The sequence below is a fragment of the Vulpes lagopus genome, chromosome 4 (genome assembly GCF_018345385.1).
Source record: "Vulpes lagopus strain Blue_001 chromosome 4, ASM1834538v1, whole genome shotgun sequence".
In the NCBI taxonomy this organism is placed as follows: Eukaryota; Metazoa; Chordata; class Mammalia; order Carnivora; family Canidae; genus Vulpes; species Vulpes lagopus.
The window spans coordinates 135090561-135109646 of record NC_054827.1 but is presented as its reverse complement, the minus strand read 5'-3'; the positions used below and the strand labels follow the sequence as shown (position 1 = coordinate 135109646).

General features: G+C 39.4%; 1 protein-coding gene across 2 annotated transcripts in view; it reads left to right on the top strand.

The window, feature by feature from the left end:
- Positions 1-19086, top strand: part of NWD2 (NACHT and WD repeat domain containing 2) — a 174787-nt gene that overhangs the window by 67585 nt on the left and 88116 nt on the right. The window contains exon 3 of one of the 2 annotated variants that reach the window (XM_041752107.1): positions 16756-16872. In XM_041752107.1, the coding sequence (XP_041608041.1) occupies positions 16756-16872 (117 nt within the window). The remainder of the gene's footprint in view (positions 1-16755; positions 16873-19086) is intronic. The other variant, XM_041752108.1, reaches the window with a different exon arrangement.

Genomic DNA, 19086 nt, shown 5'->3' with positions numbered 1-19086 from the left:
CCAATTTCCAAATATCCTTCCACTTCTACTCTGTGAACTAAGTCCACCCCTCGCAGCTCCCCCACTCTGATACTCTGAGCCAGCAGTAAACCCATTAGGGCAGGAATCTCTAAAAGAGGTGCTTGACTCATCTGGGGGCTTAGGACACTTCCATTTTGAACATGATCCTCATTTGAGTCCAGCCCTTCAACTCTGTGTCATTCCTTAACAATACCTTCTGGTAGCCAGCTTCTTTAGTGGCACCTAGTATTTATTTCATTTCATCTTAGTTACCAGTGTTCGTGAACCTGTTCCTTTTTCCTTTAACATCCAGTAAACCCTGGGTTTTTCCCATCATCACACCCCCAGTGAGAGTGCCGTCTTATCTCTGAACCTGTGCCTGTGAGTGGTCCTCATGTCTGCATCTCTGACTCTCTCTCCTCTAGAGTTACATGAAGATAATTCTCTGGTTTGGGAATATTAATATATCTGAGTGGAAACCATCCTTCTCCCCTTTTGTAGCTTCTCAACTGTTGCTATTTTCCAGTCTTCCAAACTTCAAAACCCTGGCTTCTAGTGTATTCTTCACTCTTGACAACCTACAAATTGCCTGTTCCTGTCGATTCATCTGCCACAGTGTTTCTTAGAAGCTCACCTTTTCTTCCCATTTCACAAGACTCTGTCTTTACTCAGCCTTCCGTTTCTTAATAGCTGAGTGACTACAGTAACCTTTTCCTGATCTTTCCCTATCCTGGGTGTTCTGTCTTCTGGGCCAGACTATATACAGATGCTCAAGGCCTCTTCCTTAAGCAGTATTTACCAAATTTAATATATTTTTTCACATTTTTACTTCTCAGAAATAGAATTCATCTTACAAATAAATGGCATGTTGTGGTGTAATTGACAATGTGTTTCTTTTTTTAGTGGAACATACAGTATTGGGGCAGCCTACAACTAATGGTGTTTGTGATTCAATAAAATACAGCACATTATGTCATTTATGGGGGATAGTGGAAACAGTGTGTATTTTTCTGTTAGACTAGGATTCAAATTTGCAAATTACCCATTCTGTGACTCTGGGCAAATTGCTTGATTTCTTTGAGATAGTTGACCCTTCTATAAAATTAATGGGATGGTGTCCATCATCCAAGATCATGATGAGAAGTCATGAGATAACACAAAGTGCCTGGCACATGGAAAGTACTCAGCCAATGTTAATTTGTTACTGCCTTTCACTTTTTTAAGTCTTTTCTCCTATTTAAGAACTTGAATAATTAATGAAATTATTTATATGCATTTTTCTCATGTCATTTTGAGTACAGCAGAAGACCTCTGACAACGGTATCTATCTGTCTGAGGGGTGCTTAGTGGCTGGTGCAGAAGGAATATAAATAGGGAGAATATTTAGGAAATATTATATCACATACTAGAAAGACTAAAAACTTTAAAGGTCAGGCTATCAGCTTGAGAGAATATTTCACTAAATTCTTTTAATCATTTCCTTAGCACATCAGTGGTACTGTAGCACTCTGAGCCTGGAGATCTAAAATACAGTTTGTCCCTAAAGCAGAGCCAGAACCTACCGCACGTAATCTCTGGGAGGATGGGAGAAGGGGAGAGAAAGGAAGTGTCAGTAGATATGCTTTTCCTTTCCTTATTCCGAGTTCTGCTTCAGAAAAGGGGCTGTGGGTTGGATAAATGAAAATAAGTGAGTAGATAGGTAGCCCTAAGGGGATCTTGCCTCTGCTCTCTACTTAGGACTCCAGAAAGAGATGGCCATACATTAATCACCCCCACCCCTGCAAAGAGTCATGGGCATGGCCATGTCATGGCCATGGCAGCAAGCAACCATGTAGTTTAACTTTCCCAAGCTCCCCTCAGTTATCATGTGTCACATATGCTGAGTTAAGAGCCAATGCTAGTCTCCATGACCAGGAAGAGGTGACCTCAAAAAAGGCCCATGGTGAATAACTGGATGGAGCACAGGCCCAAGGTTGAGGGTGGCTCATCCGTAGCAGGGGAAGTCAGCCTGGCTTGGCTGCAGAGCCACACCAGGATCTGACCAAATTGAGAGGGAAAGACCAGTCCATGGGTGACAACCACCCCAGGCCCAGCCATGATGCCAGCAACCAGGCAGATAGTGGGCATCATGTATGGACCATGCCCAAGAACTCCCATTTCTTCCCCGCAGGATATGAGGTCCTCTGGAGATCATCTTCAGGAAAAGAAGCAGGGGGACAGGGAAGCCCAGTCTTTTGAGAGACTCAGCATTCTGATCGAGGAGAGAATAAGCACTTTTCACAGACTCCTTGCACACATCAGTTCAGACTAAGGTTTAAAGTGGACAGAACCGAAAGTTCACTTCCTCCTGCTAGCCAGAGGGTGGAGGCTTGGACAGGAAGCCCACAGTAATCTCACACAAAATTAAGAAGCCACATCCTCTGTGTGCATCCAGGTTGTGGGTTAAGTGCAATTCCATGAATCTCACATCAGCTTCATCCTTGGGAAAGATTGCTGACTTGAATTGTCGCTTGGTCTCACAGCGGAGGTGCGTCCCCAGTTGCCTCCACCCACCGTTCCTCTACCCCAACCTTCCTGTTCTTTTCCAGCCCCATCTCCTTCTCTGTTCTCACTTTTTTCTTCCCACCGTCTGCCTGCTTAGAACACGTTTTGCCTCCCGTGTTGCCAGAACGCACCATCGACTTTCTAACTGACAAGGATACGTTGTGATGCCCTTGGTCTGTTCTCCACTTTGTCAACCAAATCACCTTTTTTCCATTTCCTCTAAAGCGAGAAACGTGTCCTCTCGTTGGATCACACGCTGTTTCGCTGTTTCGCTTGGGCCAGCACGTCAGTTTGTCTGGCTCACTTCACATTTCAGTTCCGTCTGTCAGGACCTGCACAGGTCTTAATACCAAGTTGATATTCTCTGGAAGAATCGGAAGCATGAGACATAACCCTTCTCCCATCCGGGAGCCAGTTGGTGAAAGAGGGGGAGGAAGATTGATAGAGACGGGAAAGGGAAGGAAAGCAACATGTCATAATTGACCTTCATCATGCCAACGTAATTGTAGGGGTTGACTCGTCATTTCTGCAGCATGGGAGGGCTCTTCTGGAATTCTCATGCCTGACTTCCTAAGACAGCGTTATTGTTCATCCTTCACTTGTGTGCTCAGACACTCTTCTGCCTAATAGTTCTCCTCAGTATAGAGCACCGGCACTGTGGGGAGCTCCAGAACCTACTGGATGAGCTACACTTTGCTGAACATTAAATTCTGCTCAGTTGTGGCTGGCTGGTGACCCCAGTCCTGGAAATCACCCAAGAAGATTAGTCCTTCACTAAGCAGAATGAGAGATCCTCATTTGCAGGTGACATTTAAGTGTCCCAATTGTGTATGATCACTGTGAAGCCTTTCTCACATTCTTAACACAAGGCAGCTCTTTCTTCCCATCCTCATTTTTCTTTTTTTGTTTTTTTTTAATATTTTATTTATTTATTCATGAGAGACACAGAGAGAGAAGCAGAAACACAGGCAGAGAGGGAAGCAGGCTCCATGCAGGGAGCCCCATGTGGGACTTGATCCCAGGACCCTGGGATCACAACCTGAGCCAAAGGCAGATGTTCAACCACTGAGCTACTCAGGAACCCCTCATTTTTTATTTCTTGTAGCAGGGAGAGGAGACCTTTAACAAGACTGCACAGTAAAAAGATCACTCATTTAAAAGATCTTCTTTGTCAGTAATTAGTTATAAACTGTTGAAAAAGTGTCTTCAGCTCAGTTTTCTATCTGTAAAACCAAGTGTTTCTTGGGCTTGGTCTTGGCTTTTCATTGGCTTCCACAGTGATGATCCTGTGACCCCATCATCTCTGTATGGACAGGCCATCAACATTTTTGTCTTGGCAGGTCTGTTCTATCTAAGAAGTCCCTCTACTCCAAAGAACAGTCTCCTGTGCCTTTAACCTTCAAGTCCAGGGATGCCTGGGTGGGTCAGCGGTTTAGTGCCTGCCTTCGGCCCAGCATGTGATCCTGGAGTCCCGAGATCAAGTCCCACATTGGGCTCCCTGCATGGAGCCTGCTTCTCCCTCTGCCTGTGTCTCTTCCTCTCTCTGTGTATGTCTCTCATGAATAAATAGATAAAATATTAAAAAAAAAAGTTAAGTCCAGATTTCCTCACTGTTGTCTACCCCCAAATCCCCAGGGCTAGATTTTGGTGATTGGTCCCCTGGGCCTCATTTATTTATTGACAGACATTTACTGAGCCTCTGCTCTGCACTAGGCGGAGTTGTGGGGACAGTGGATACCCTTGTATTGAAAGCCAATCTCATACCTGCCTTCCTGGAGTCATGAGCAGTGATGAGCAGGGTGCCACTGGCTGCAGTGGAAACGTGGGGTGCTCTGGGCATGCTGCTCGAGGCATACGAACAGCAGTTGGGGAACTGATGTCCAGGCTGAATCCTGAAGGATGGATGGAAGGAGATGCCCACGTTGAAAAGAAAATTTCAGGGACCCTGGGTGGCTCGGCAGTTTAGCGCCTGCCTTTGTCCCAGGGTGTGACCCTGGAGACCCAGGATCAAGTCCCACATCGGGCTGCCTGCATGGAGTCTGCTTCTCCCTCTGCCTGTGTTTCTGCCTCTCTCTCTCTCTCTCTCTCTCTCTGTCTCTCTCTCTCTCATGAGTAAATAAATAAAATCTTTAGAAAAAAATTTTAAGCAGAAGGAACATCTTTTCCTAGGCATTTGGGAAAGAACTTTATGTTGTACTGACTGCCTACCAGGCGCTTATTCTAAATGCTTTACTTTGTTTAATCATTGCCATGAGCCTCATCAGTAAATTCTATCTTCTCCACTTTATTGCACGAGGACACTTAGAAACACAGAAGTGAATCACTGCTAGAGATCTCGCAGCCAGTAAGCGGCAGCATCAGGATTTGAACCAAGGCAGGGTGGCCCCCATGTCCAAGCTCTTAAGTCACTGCCCCAAAAAGCATCTTGCATTTATTTACACATTTCACAAAAATGTATGTGGGTAGGTACAGATGTGAAAATATAAGCATTTGTGTAAATATACATGCGTGTATAGACATACAGGCATCTCAGCATATATTTACACACTTGTTCAAACACATGTGTGAAGAGTATATATGTAGCTAGAGCATGAACAGTGAGGGAGAACATGACATGAAATGAGGTCGGGGAGTTAGGTAAGGACTAGTTCATGGGGGTCTCCTAAAGTAGGTCAGAGATCCTGGATCCTGCCTTCAGGCCGATAGCGTGTATTTCAGGAAGCACCATAAAGTTAGTAGCCCAGGGTCAAATCCCACCTCTCCTGCTTGCTACCTCTGGGACCTGGGACAAGTCACTTTCTCTTTCATTTACATGACAGAGAAAATATTCCTAATCTACTTTATAAGTTTAAGGAGTGACGTAAACTTATGTGACTACTTCATAAGTTTAAGTAGAGTCATAAGTGACTCTGTGTCGTGTCTGGTAGAGGAAGAGGAAGTCTCAGCTCTGGTGATCAGATCTGCCTCAGTATAGTGAACGGAGTGGAAGGGGCAAGGAAAAAAAAAATAAAAATAAATAAATAAATAAAAGGGGAAAAAAAAAAAAGGAAGGGGCAAGGAGAGAAGCGAGAAGCTACCGTAGGGAGTCACAGTAGAAAGGCGGGCACAGGTGCACTCGGGGGGCCTTCCGAAACCTTGGTTGCTGAAATTCCAGTGATGGGGACAGAGCCAACTTTGGGTTTTTCACTCAGGCACATACTTTGTGGTTGGTGTGCTGCCACTGAAGAAAGCGGGTTCCCGTATGCAGCCTGCAGCTACTCTTGGTTTCTGGAATGAGCTTCTCCAGCTTATACTCAACACAGATGCACCCACAGTGGCTTCTGGCTCGTGGCTCTTTCTCTGCCCCCAACAGAAGTCCTGCTGCCTTCTCTCTGCCTGCATGGCCATTAGGCCTAGAAAGTCAGAGGTCTTGCCATCATCTATGGTTTATTTTTCTTTACTATCACATTATAATTTTTAGGGCTGTCCAGAGGCTAAGTCTCCCAAGATGCAGAGGCCTCATGGGTGAGCATTTAATCATCTCATGAGGCTTTGGGTGAAGCATCCTCCTACATCAGAGTGTTGGACCCTCTTTCTGGTGATTGTGAATGACCATTTGGGCCAGCCCATCCTCCCAGGGCTTGATTTAGCACCTGACTTTCCCGGAAGAGTCCCATCTTAGTCATGTTCCTGTATATCTTAGTCCTGTGTCTCATGACCAAGATAATAATCACAAGGTGACCTAATGTCAGTATTTGCTATAGTTCTCGTAAAAGTGTGCCCATGGATGATGAGGAGCTAAAGAGGGGTTGTTGTTGTTGTATCCCCTGCATCTCAGGGAAGTCGTTCTAAACATAGCAAGAATTACATACCTATACACCATTACTCGCCACTGGTAAACGGTATCTAGGGAACCTAGTCTGAAGTTAAAGACTCCTCCCTGTTTACTAGAACATTCTAGTAACAGGACACAACTAAATAAAAACCAAAGGAATGCTGTATTGACCTTGAAATTTATGTCCACAGCACAGTAATGTTGCCCTCCTTCAAAACTTTCTGACCTGTTATGTGTTCTTTTGAATATTTTTAGTGGTGGTAGATGTGAATTCCTTTAAGAATAGGTGTGATTTTTTTTAAAAGCACTAAAGGTCTTTTCGAAGCTATATCTTATCTACATAAAAACCAGTAGGCTGGGAAAATACCATTTTTAATAAAAACAAACCTAACAATACAGTGACAAGAGGTTTTTTTTTTTTTTTTTTTTTTTTAATACAGAATGAGATAATTCCTGCAGAGGAAATTATAGGGCAGTGACAAAATCCTTCAAACAGACCTGTAACCTCCCTCTGGAATAACTTTGAGAAACAGCCTTCATTTCAGTACTTCGTTTATTCAAAAACAAAATCTGTCATGTCATCTGTGTAGTTCCATTTTTGCTTTGCATTCAGGTAGTGTCTTATTATAGCATGGGAAAATTGAGAAGGAAAATATTTTGGAAAACACTTAAAAGCTCTTTCTGAAGAAATGATAGTGCAGAGCTGTTATGAATTCAGATTTGACCTTTTTCTGGGTAAATCATGAGGTCATTATATGTTTCTTACAGGTTGTTTTATTGTTTGTTTGGTAATCTTGGTATTTAAATGGCTATGTCTGATTCAAGTGGCAAAATTTGTTACGGCTTTTATTTGCTGGCTTTTTGTTTTCAGACTTATTCAGCACACGAAAATCATGATAAATTAGCCTCCCTAAGAATATTTTAAAGCAAGTTCAATGGTTTTAAGTTAAAAAAAAAAAAGATAAAATCGAATTACTTTTCTGAGTGTTTATACCTAATGATGAAATAAGTAAAGGCACATAAAATGTGCTGTCAACAAGTTAGTATTCCAATAAATAGTAAATTAGATTCAGTGTCTGCAGTGCCTGGACATTAGGCTAAAAGCTAAACTTAATTTTTGTAAGTATATAATAAATCTTGTCTTGTTGAGCACTTTGGATTCCACCCGCTTTTTGCCAGCTATTGATCACACGGATATATGGTAGATTTGCTTGGCCAAAATGGTGTTTTGTGAGGCATAAGTTAGATATTTCATTAATTTATTTCCTCTCTGCCTTCATGGTTGCTTGATTTTATCTTTTTTCATCATTTTCTGCCCATAAAGACATTTGAGAAAGAATAATTTAAGGGAGGAAAGCTGGAAGCTAGAGAACATTCAAAGAAAGTGACCAAAGGAAGGAGACATGGAATTAGAAAGGCCTGGATGAGGGCCAGGGTGGCCAGACTTTAAATAACAGATGCAAACACTATTGCAAAAGACTTCCATTGGTGGCAAATAAATCATGTGACCCTTAGGCTTCTATTTAAAAACATAAGTGAAAGCCTTGTTTTGATTTTTACCTTCGTCATTTGTTCCATATATATTTGGTTAGATCTAATTGTTTACTCTTAAAATGCCAGGTGCTTGATTTAAACATCTGTTCTTGCACTCAATTATACTGTGACGAGGGGATGTAAGACCTATAGAAAATCACAAGACTAAATAGAGGTACAAAGTGTCATTGCAATGTAATCCACATGCACAGAATTCTCCCATTTAAAGTGTATGATTTGTGGGATGCCTGGGTGGTTCAGTGATTGAGCGTCTGCCTTCGACTCAGGGCTGATCCCAGAGTCCTGGGATCGTGTCCCACGTCGGGCTCCCTGCATGGAGCCTGCTTCTCCCTCTGCCTGTGTCTCTGCCTCTCTCTCTGTCTCTCATGAATAAATAAGACCTTTCAAATATATATATATATAAATTAAATAAAATGTATGATTTGCATGTTCTAGACACTTCACATAAATGGCATCACACAACATATTCCTTTGTGACTAGCTTCTTTTACTTAGAACAACGTTTTCAAGTCTGGATGAACAACATGTTCCATCCATGTTGTAATATCAGTATTTCACTACTTTTTATTGCTGAATATATTCCATTTATAGATATTCTGCATTATATTTATTCATTGATCCCTTGATGAACATTTGAACTATTTCCACCCTTTAGCTGTTATGAATAATGTGGCTATGAACATTCGTGTGCAAGTTCCCATGTGGACATATGCTTTCATTTATCTAGGAGAACTGCTAGGTCATGTGACAACTGTTTAACCATTTGAGAAACTACCAGGCTTTTTTCCAAAATGGCTGCATTCTATATTCCCACCAGCAATGTTATGACATTGCTCCACATTTTCATTAACACTTGTTATCAATCTTGTTTACAACAGCCATCGTAGTGAGTATGAAGTATTATCTCCTTGTGGTTGATTCACATTTCCCTGATGATTAATGACCTTCAGCATCTTTTCATATATTTATTGGCAATCTGTACATGTTCCGTGGAGAAATGTCTACTCAGATTCTTTGTCCATTTTCAATCAGGTTGTCATCCTATTGAGTTGTAGGAGTTCCTTATGTATTCTAGATGCAATTCCATTATCAAATAGGGCGCTCTTTTTACTTTCTTAATAGTGTCTTTTGAAGCAAAGCCCAAAACTTCAATTTTGAGGAAGTCCAATCTATCTCTTTTTTATCTTTGGTTACTTGTACTTTGCTGTCATATCTAAGAAACCATTGTCAAATCCAGGTTCACAAAAATTTACACCTATGTTTTCTATAAAACTATTTTCATTGTTTTAACTCTTCAATTTGTATCTCTAATCTGTTTCAAGTTAATTTTTGTGAATGGCGTGAGGTCGAGTGTCTAACTACATTCTTTTGCATGGGGATATCCAGTTGTTCCCCTGCCATTTTGTTGAAAAGACAATTCATTCCTCATTGAATTCTTTTGGCACCATGTTGAAATCTGTTCCCCATAAGTATGAGGATATACTTCTGGATTCTCAGTTTTACTCCATTGAATATCCTTAGGCCAGTACCATACTACCTATTGTACCTTTGTAGTGAGTTTGAATCTGGAAGTGAGAGTCCTGCAAATTTGTTCTTCTTTTACAAGATTGTTTTAGCTATCCTAGGTCTCTTTTAGGATCAATTTGTCAATTTCTGTAAGTAAGCCACTTGGGAGTTTTATAATGACTGCACTGAATCTAAAGATTAATTTGGGTAGTATTGCCATCTTGATTCTCCCAGTTCATTTACTTGGGATGTCTTCCAGTTTAACTCAGGTTATCTTTAATTTCTTTCAATAGTGCTTTGTAATTACAAGAGTATAAGTTTTACGTTTCTTTTGCTTAATCTGTTCTTAAGCTTTTTATTCTTGTTGATGGTCTTTTAAATTGAATTGTTCATTCCTAGTGTGCATAAGTATATTTGTTTTTTGTATATTGATCTTGTATCCTACAACTTTGCTCAACTCATTATTAGTTCCAACATTTTAAGACTTTATTTATTTTAGAGAGAATGAGAGCACACATGCAGCAGGGTCATGGAGGGTGTTGGGGAGGAGTGACAGAGGTGGAGGGAAGAGGAAGAGGGAAAGAATCCCAAGAAGACCCCATGCTGGGCATGGAGCCCAACACAGAGCTCAGTTTCACAACCCTGAAATGATCACCTGAGCCAAAACCCAGAGTCAGATGCTTGACAGACTGAACCACCTGGGTACCCCTAGTTCCAACATTTTTTAGTGGTTTTCTTTTTTTTTAAGATTTTATTTATTTATTCATGAGAGACACACAGAGAGAGAGAGAGAGAGAGAGAGAGAGAGAGAGAGAGAGAGGCAGAGACACAGGGAGAAGCAGGCTCCATGCAGGGAGCCCAATATGGGACTTGATCCTGGGACTCCAGGATCACACCCTGGGCCAAAGGCGGGTGCTAAACCGCTGAGCCACTCAGGGATCCCTTTTTAGTGGTTTTCTCAGGATTTTTAATATATAAGATTGTATCATCTATGAATAAAGATAGATCTACTTCTTCCTTTACTATCTGGATGCATTTTGTTTCTTTTTCTTGCCCAATTTCCCCAGCTGGAACTCCAGTACAGTGTTGAATAGAAGTGGTGAGAATGAATAGCCTCTTCTTGTTCCTTAATCTTAAGGGAAAAGCTTTCATTTTTTATTAAGTATTCTGTTAGATGTAGTTTTTTCAGGTATGCCCTTTATTCAGGTTGAGGAAATTAATTTCTATTCTTGGTTTGTGTTTTCATCATAAAAGGGTCTTGAATGTTTTTTCTATCTCCTTTAAGATTTACCATTTTGCTTTTGCCCTTATTCTATTGATACATAGTGCATTACATTAGTTAATTTTCTGATGCTAGGCCAACCTTGCATTCCTGGGATAAATACTACCTGGTTGTGTTGTATAATATGTTTTATATGCTGCTGGATTAGGTGTTCAAGTATTCCTGAATACACTTGAGTGTTCTAGTATCCTCCCCTTTTGTTTTATATTCATGAGCTATTGCTCTGTAATTTCCTTATATTTTTGTCTGCCATTGGTACTAGGATCATACTGGTCTCATAGAGTTAGTTGGGAAGTATTCTCTCCTAATTTTTGGAAGACTGTAAAGAATTGGTGGAATTCACCAGTGCCTCCATCTGGACCCATGCTTTTCTTTTAAATCACTATTTAATCTCTTTCCACATTTCTGTTGACATTTTTGGCTTTGTCTTGAGTCTATTTTTGTGACTTGTCTCTCTTTAGATATTTGTCCATTTCAACTTAAGTAATCTAATTTATTGGCATATAGTTGTTCATAGTATTCTCTAATAATCCCTTATTCCTGCCACATCAGTAGTAATGGCCTCTCTTTCACTTATGATTTTGGTAATTTGAGTCTTCTCATTTTTTTAAAGATTTTATTTATTTACTCATGAGAGACACAGAGAGAGAGAGAGGCAGAGACATAGGCAGAGGGAGAAGCAGGCTCCCCGCAAGGAGCCCAGTGTGGGATTTGATCCTGGACTCTGGGATCACAACCTGAGCTGAAGGCAGACACTCAACTGCTGAGCTACTCAGGGGTCCCTTCTCATTTTTTTTAATACAGCTAAAGTTATGTCCATTTTCTTCTCTTCAAATAACCAACTTGGTTTCATTGATTTTTGTCCTTTTTTTTTAACTTCTGGGGGATGTTTTTTGTATATTTTTTTTTATTGGAGTTCAATTTGCCAACATATAACACCCAGTGCTCATCCCGTCAAGTGCCCCACTCAGTGCCCGTCACCCATTCACCCCATCCTCCCACCCACCTCCCCTTCCACTACCCCTTGTTCGTTTCCCAGAGTCAGGAGTCTCTCATGTTTTGACTCCCTCTCTGATATTTACCACTCATTTTCTCTCCTTTCCCCTCTAATCCCTTTCACTATTTTTTACCATTGGTTTCTCTGTTCAATAATGTCCATTATCTATTGTTTCCTTCAGCTAGCCTTGGCTTGCTCTTCTTTCTCTATTGTCTTTTTATTTAAAATTAATTAGCCAACATATAGAACATCATTAGCTTCAGATGTAGAGTTCAGTAGTTCATCAGTTGCATATAACACACAGTGCTCATCACATCACATGCCCTCCAATGTATCCATCACCCAGTTACTCTATCCTGCCTCCCCTCTAGCAAGCCTCGGTTTCTTTCCCATAGTAAATAGTCTCATGTTTTGTTTCCCTCTGATTTCTTCCCATTCTGTTTCCCTCCTTTCCCCTATGATTCTTTCTGCTATTTCTTATATTCTTCATATGAGTGAAACCATATGATAATTGTCTCTTTCTCTAATTGACTTATTTTGCTCAGCATAATACCCTCCAGTTCTATCAACATCAGTGTAAATGGTAAGATTTCATCCTTTCTGATGGCTCAATAATAAGTATTCCTGTGTGTGTGTGTGTGTGTGTGTGTGTGTGTGTGTGTGTGTGTGTGTGTGTGTGTGTATCTCACATTCTCTTTATCCATTCCTCTGTTGATGGACATCTTGGCTCTTTCCAGTCTGGCTATTATGGACATTGCTGCTATGAATGTTGGGGCATAGGTGCCCCTTCAGGTCACTACATTTATATCTTTGGGATAGATACCTAGTAGTGCAATCACTGGGTCTTAGGGTAGGTAGCTCTATTTTTAATTTCTTGAGGAACCTCCATACTGCTTTTCCAGAGTGGCTGCACCAGTTTGCATCCCCACCAACAGTAAGAGAGTTCCCCTTTCTCCACATCCTTGCCAACATTTGTTGTTTCCTGACTTGTTAATTTTAGCCATTCTGACTGATGTAAGGTACTATCTCATTGTGGTTTTGATTTGTATTTCCCTGATGCCGAGTTATGTGGAGCATTTTTTCATGTGTCTTGGCCATTTGTATGACTTCTTCAGAGAAATGTCTGTTCATGTCTTCTGCCCATTTCTTGACTGGATTATTTGGTTTTTGTGTGTTGAGTTTAAGTTCTTTATAGATCTTGGATGCTAGCCTTTTATCTGATGTCATTTGCAATTATCTGATATGTCATTTGCAAATTATCTTCTATTCCATTGGTTGCCTTTTAGTTTTGTTGACTATGTCATTTGCTGTGCAAAAGCTTTTTATCTTGATGAAGTCTCAATAGGTCATTTTTGCTTTTGGACTCCCTTGCCTTTGGAGTCATGTCTAGCAAGAAGTTTCTGTCTGTGTTCTCCTCTAGGATTTTGATCAATTTCTGTCTCACATTTAAGTCTTTCATCCATTTTGAGTTTATCTTTGTGTATAGTATAAGAAAATGGTCCAGTTTCATTCCTCTACATGTGGCTGTCCAATTTTCCCAACATCATTTGTTGAAGAGACTTTTTTTCTCCTGGGTATTCTTTCCTGCTTTGTCGAAAAATAATTGACCACAGAGTTGAGGGTCCATTTCTGGGTTCTCTATTCTGTTCCATTGATATAGATGTCTGTTTTTATGCTAGTACCATACTTTTCTGATGATTACAGCTTTGTAATATAGTTGGAAGTCTGACATTGTAAGACTTGTAATGCCACTGGCTTTGGTTTTCTTCTTCAAAATTCCTCTCATATTTGGGATCTTTTCTGATTCCATAGGATTATTTATTCCACCTCTGTGAAAAAAGTTGATGGTATTTTGACAGGGATTGCACTGAATTTATTGATTGTTTTGTATAACTAGACATTTTAACAATATTTATTCTTCCAATTCATGACCATGGAATGTTTTTTTTTTTTCATTTCCTTTTGTCTTCCTCAACCTCTGTTGTTTTAAGGTAGATTATTGGTTTGAGATCTTTTTAATATAGGTGTTATAGCTAAAATTTAAGTACTATTGTAACTGCATCCTGTAAGTTTTGGTATCTTGTGTCTTTGTCTCAAAGTATTTTAAGTACTATTGTAACTGCATCCTGTAAGTTTTGGTATCTTGTGTCTTTGTCTCAAAGTATTTTTTAAATTTCCCTTGTGATTTCTTCTTTGACTCCTTGGTTAGGAGAATATTGATTTCCATATATTTATGAATTTCCCGAATTTCTGTAATGCTGATTTTTAATGTCATTGCCTTATGTTCAGAGAACATACTTTATATCATTTAAATCCATCTTAGTTTACTGAGGGTTGTTTTATGATCTAATAAATGTCCTCTCCTGGCCAAGGTTTTATGTTTACTTAAGAATGTATATACTATTGTTGGTAGACGCCTCTATAAATATTATATCTAGTTAGTTTATAATATTGTTCCAGTCTTCTACTTTTTAATTGACCTTCCTATTCATTCTTCTCTTTATTGAATGTGAAATATTTAAGGCTCCAACTATTATAGTTGAATTGTCTGTTTTTCCCTTCACTTCTGTCTGTTGTACTTAATATATTTTTCAGCTATTAGTTGTATTACATTTATAATTGTTATATCTTCCTGATGGATTGACTCTTTTATCATTATAAAATGTCCCTCTTTATCTCTAGTTACATTTTGTTTTAAAATCTCTTGTCTGAGATCAGTAGTCATGTGAGCTTTCTTATGGTTACTGCTTGCATGATATATATCTTTTCCATCCCTTTGAATCCAAAGTGTCTTCACCAATAAAAATTAATTTAAAAAAAAGTGTCTTGCCTATAGACTGCATATAGCTGCATCTTGTTTTTGATCTAGTCTGACAATCTATGCCACTGATTGGATTGATACATTCACACTTAATATAGTTTGGATTATATCTGTTATTTGACTTCTTTTCTCTCCTATATCTTTTGTGTTCCTCTATTTCTTTTACTTTTTTGCTTTATGTTAATTCCTTTAATACTTTTTCACTATATTTGAGTTATTGCTTCATAGTTATCTTAAGACACATCGTATTAGAATCTACTTATAATTTATACCAACTTAATTCTAGTGAGCTATAGAAGGATTACTCCTTTAGAGCTCTCTGCCCTTTTTGTGCTATTGCTATATATATAACCTCTATATATGTTTTGAATCTAATTATATTGTTATAATTATTTTATATAATTTTAGGTAATTTAAAGAGGAAAGAAGAGCTGGTATATATTTATAGCTTTTGTTATATTAGCCTTTATATTTACCATTTGTTTCTCTTCATTGGTTCTGAATCAGACCTTTCCTCAGGTATGTCTTTAGATATGTTCAAACAGTGTCAGCCAAAAGGATGGACAATAGGCTCTGTGAATGATTGTCAGTCCATGCATGGCACAGCTAAGAGTTAGCACTCACATTGCAGGTTTGTGTTTTTGGCAATTTATTAGTAGATGATCAAAAATGTCTTGTTCTAATAATCTCAGTAATTTGCAGTTCTATCAAATTAAAGTTTCTGTGATGGTGAAGTGGTCTGTATCTGTGCTTTCCAACATGAGAGTCAGCAGCCACATGTGGCTATGGAGTATTTGGATTAATTTTAATTTCTATTTAATTTTAAATAGCCACAGCTACAGGCTTTCATTTGGGACACTGAAGTTATCATCTCAGGTGGTCTGTTCCTTGATATTGTGATTAAACTTTATAAGGTAGATCAAAGGGAAGAACCTCTCCCCCCAAAAAAAAATATGTAATAGTTTCATTTATTATGTAACTTAGATCTTGAGGGAGGCAGGATGGTGGAATGGTAGGGGTCCTCATTTCATCTGCCCCCCTAAATTTAGCTAAATAACTTTCAAACCATCCTGATCACCTATGAATTTAATCTAGGATGTAATGAACAAACAGCTGGAATGCTACAAATAGAAAAGTGACCGCTTCTTCCAGGGTAGAAGTGTGGAGAAGAGAGGCAGAGGGGATATATTGGGAGATGAGACTTCTATCTTTATCAGCCATCTAAAAATTCAAACTCAGATTGACAGAGATCTGATACAAACACACCCCTGCAGGGCCATGGCCAAGAGATGAGAAGTAAACAAAGTCCCTGAGATCTGCTTGGGGCACAATTACTGGACGCATGCTCTGTGCTTGCATCTCACTGAATGCCAAACAGCCAGTAGGGAGAGGTTCTTTTTCTGCTTGTGGGAAACAAAGGAAATCTTCAAAGCTATAATCGGAAACATTTACCTTATGCAGAACAGCCTTGAGTAAAGGGAATGAAACACACATTGCTCTTCACAGCAGATTTTTCAAAGAGTGTGCTTCTAAATGTCTTTACAGACTCTCAGAATCTTCCCTCATAGTCTTTGAAGTAAGGAGATAGAAGATCCTATTATCCTCACTTCTCATTAAAGCATGCCACCTTTCATTGTTTCCAATACATGGTTTTCAGGCATATATTGATGAAAGCCAAACTGCTTTCGGATGAAAGAGACATAAACAAAATCCCCGTGGGATAAAGCATCATAACAAGATTGTTTTAGGTTTTAAATTTTTTGCAAGAAAGTTCCATGTTTCCCGTTAGGTCGGTATATGTTAATGGCTGTTGTCATTTTCCCACCTCATATTAAGATACACAGTAATATCATACACTTTTTGTCTCAAATAATGTGATAACCATATCCCAGGTGCTTCCAAACACTTTTTTTTTTTGAAATCCTGTTACCGTTTCAATGTAATGAAAGCCTGCCCTGCAAAGCCTCTGACATTTAACATTTCATTTTCTCTGGGGCCATGTCAACAGTATAATAAGGAACAAAAGAAATTATAATGTTCATTCCTAGCCTATCATGAGATAAAAAAAATAGATTTGAAGAGATCTTAAACATAATTTTCCCTCTCAAGGGAAAACATGTTGCAAAGAGAAAAGTTAAAAGTCACATCAGCTTAACGTTGTAAAAAAGAATAAAGCCCACAGGTAAATGAAGTTTTCCTGCAGATAAATTAACGCTGCCTCATCTGTTGGTTCCCAGGTCATAGATCTCTACTGGGGCATTGATGAAGATGAATGGGACAGCCCAGAGCTCCAGAAGACTCGCATGAAGCTGCTGGAGGATTGTTTGAAAACTTCTGCAGGTCCATGTTTTGTTGTGGGTATAAAAAAACTAATGCTTTATATGAAATTGTAGATGACTGTGAGAATTGTTGTTGATTTGTGATTTTTTAAGGGACTTTTAATTATTTTGAATGAGGAAAAACTACTGGCTTTTCTGTGTCTATTTAAAACCTTTCAACTGTCTCCTTGCCCTCAATGTGTGAGAACAAAACCTTCAGCTTTCCATAAGAAGCACTGCAAATTAACGGTGAATAATTTGAAGTGGTAATCGAAGGGATGACTGGGGTTTGACAACCATTGCCGCAACACCTTGTGATCTGCAGGAAGGATGACCGTGTCAGCATAGAGTCCCTACCCTGTGTAACATGTTCCATCATAGTGTATCCATGTCTTGACACTAGGGATTTTGGCAATTTTGTAACACACTGACTGAAACATGGTTAAAGTAAACCAATATATGAGGTCAAGTCCACCAATAGAAAAGGAAGAAAAAAAAATGTATCTTTGGAGTGATTTTCAGCTAGGCTTTCATTAAAAGCTACAAATTAACAAATTTTTCAAGTGAAACATTGTTTTTGAAAGAATATCCACTTTTCTATGTAAACGCAGTGATAGTAAGAAAAGTAGGTCATTCTATAGCAGGTGATTGTGTAACATCACTGCCTTAATTTAGCTTAAGAAAGAACCTTACCCTGAATCCAAAAAGATTCTAGCAATGGATAAGGAAGTTGCTCCTCTCAACACAGGGTGTTCTGAGGCTGATAGATGAGTGTTAAAATTACTAGTGAATGCTTCGAAGAAATTATCATACCATTAAAAGCTAAGTTGGCTTAATGTAGCAACAAGAGTTTTTCATATTTATTTGTGTATCTATTTATATTCAGCTCCACCTAGGATTAGGAAGACAGATGCTATCAGAAATCTGACCAGTTGATAGGGAAGTTCTTACTGAGGATAATAAAGTGCATAAAAGCTCTGTAACATTTTTAGTATCAGTATATGAATTATTCACTTATTTGCCAACTACTTATTAAATGCTGCTGTGCCAGGAATTGCACTTAGTGCTGGGGTTATGGTAGGTTGACCCATACGAAATGGTTATTTTGTGTGCCACTTAGGACTTAACCTTAGATTTGAATTAAGAAGATAAAACCCCTGCCCTTTAGAGCTTGTTCGCATTCTTCAGTAGGGTCAAAGGGAGAGGGCAGGCAGAAATGAAGGAAATAAGCAAAGTCACAAGTACCATGGAAAAGAATACAAAAAAGAGGGAGAAGAGGGAACACCCATGAGGAGAGAGAGTTGTTATTTTCAATAGAGTAGTTGGAGAAGGCCTTACTGATAAGGTAAGGAATATCCATGAGGGGAGCTAAGAAGAGGGATAAGAAAGGACCAGGTAGATTTCCAGATCAGAACATTCCAGAGAGAGGAGTTGGGACCATGGTTGGCATGTACAGGGAACAGTAGGAGCAAGAGGGGTGAAGAGGCCATAGATTTTGATTTCAATGACCTGAGAAGCCAGAGTGTTTTGAGCAGAGGACTGAAGTGATCTGATGTATTTTAAGGCCTACCATGGCTGCCAGGTATAGGTTAGAGGGCAGAACATGGAGCCTCCTTAGAATGCTAATAAGGTTGGAAGCCCAACAAAAACACATGGCTTGGAGGATTGAAGAATGGGCATGTAAAAACTGTGTCCTAGGGTCTGTACAGAACAGAAAGTCCTGAAAGCCATGTTAGATATCTGAGGTTCTATGGCAGGGGAATTAAGACTTTTTATGTGGATCTTCAGAGGACAGAACAGGGCCCAACAGATGGAAAGTACATGGAGACAGGCTCAGCACTAGGTGAAGAAATTGGAAGATACAGCATTCACTGCTTTTGAGATCACAGATCCCTGGGTTCTGACATTGCATAGCTGCGTGACAGTGGAGGAGTTTCTTTATTACCCTAAGTCTCAGTCTCTTGATCTGTGAACTAAAGATGATGATGATAGTCATCTAGCTCCTGGGGTCATTTTGAAGATGAAATAAAACTCCAGAGCACTTTTGCAGAGTCTCACCTCCACAGTCCACAGTAAGTATTAGTTTTGAAGGATAACAGTGATGAGAGGTAACAGCTATCTAAAGATGAAATCACCTGGCCCAAATTGTAATGGGTGCATCACCAAGAAAGTTGTCATCAAAGGAGAGAATACAAAGCAGTCTGGTAGAGGGGTAGCAGAAGAGATTCAGACTGTGGAAGAGAAGTGAGA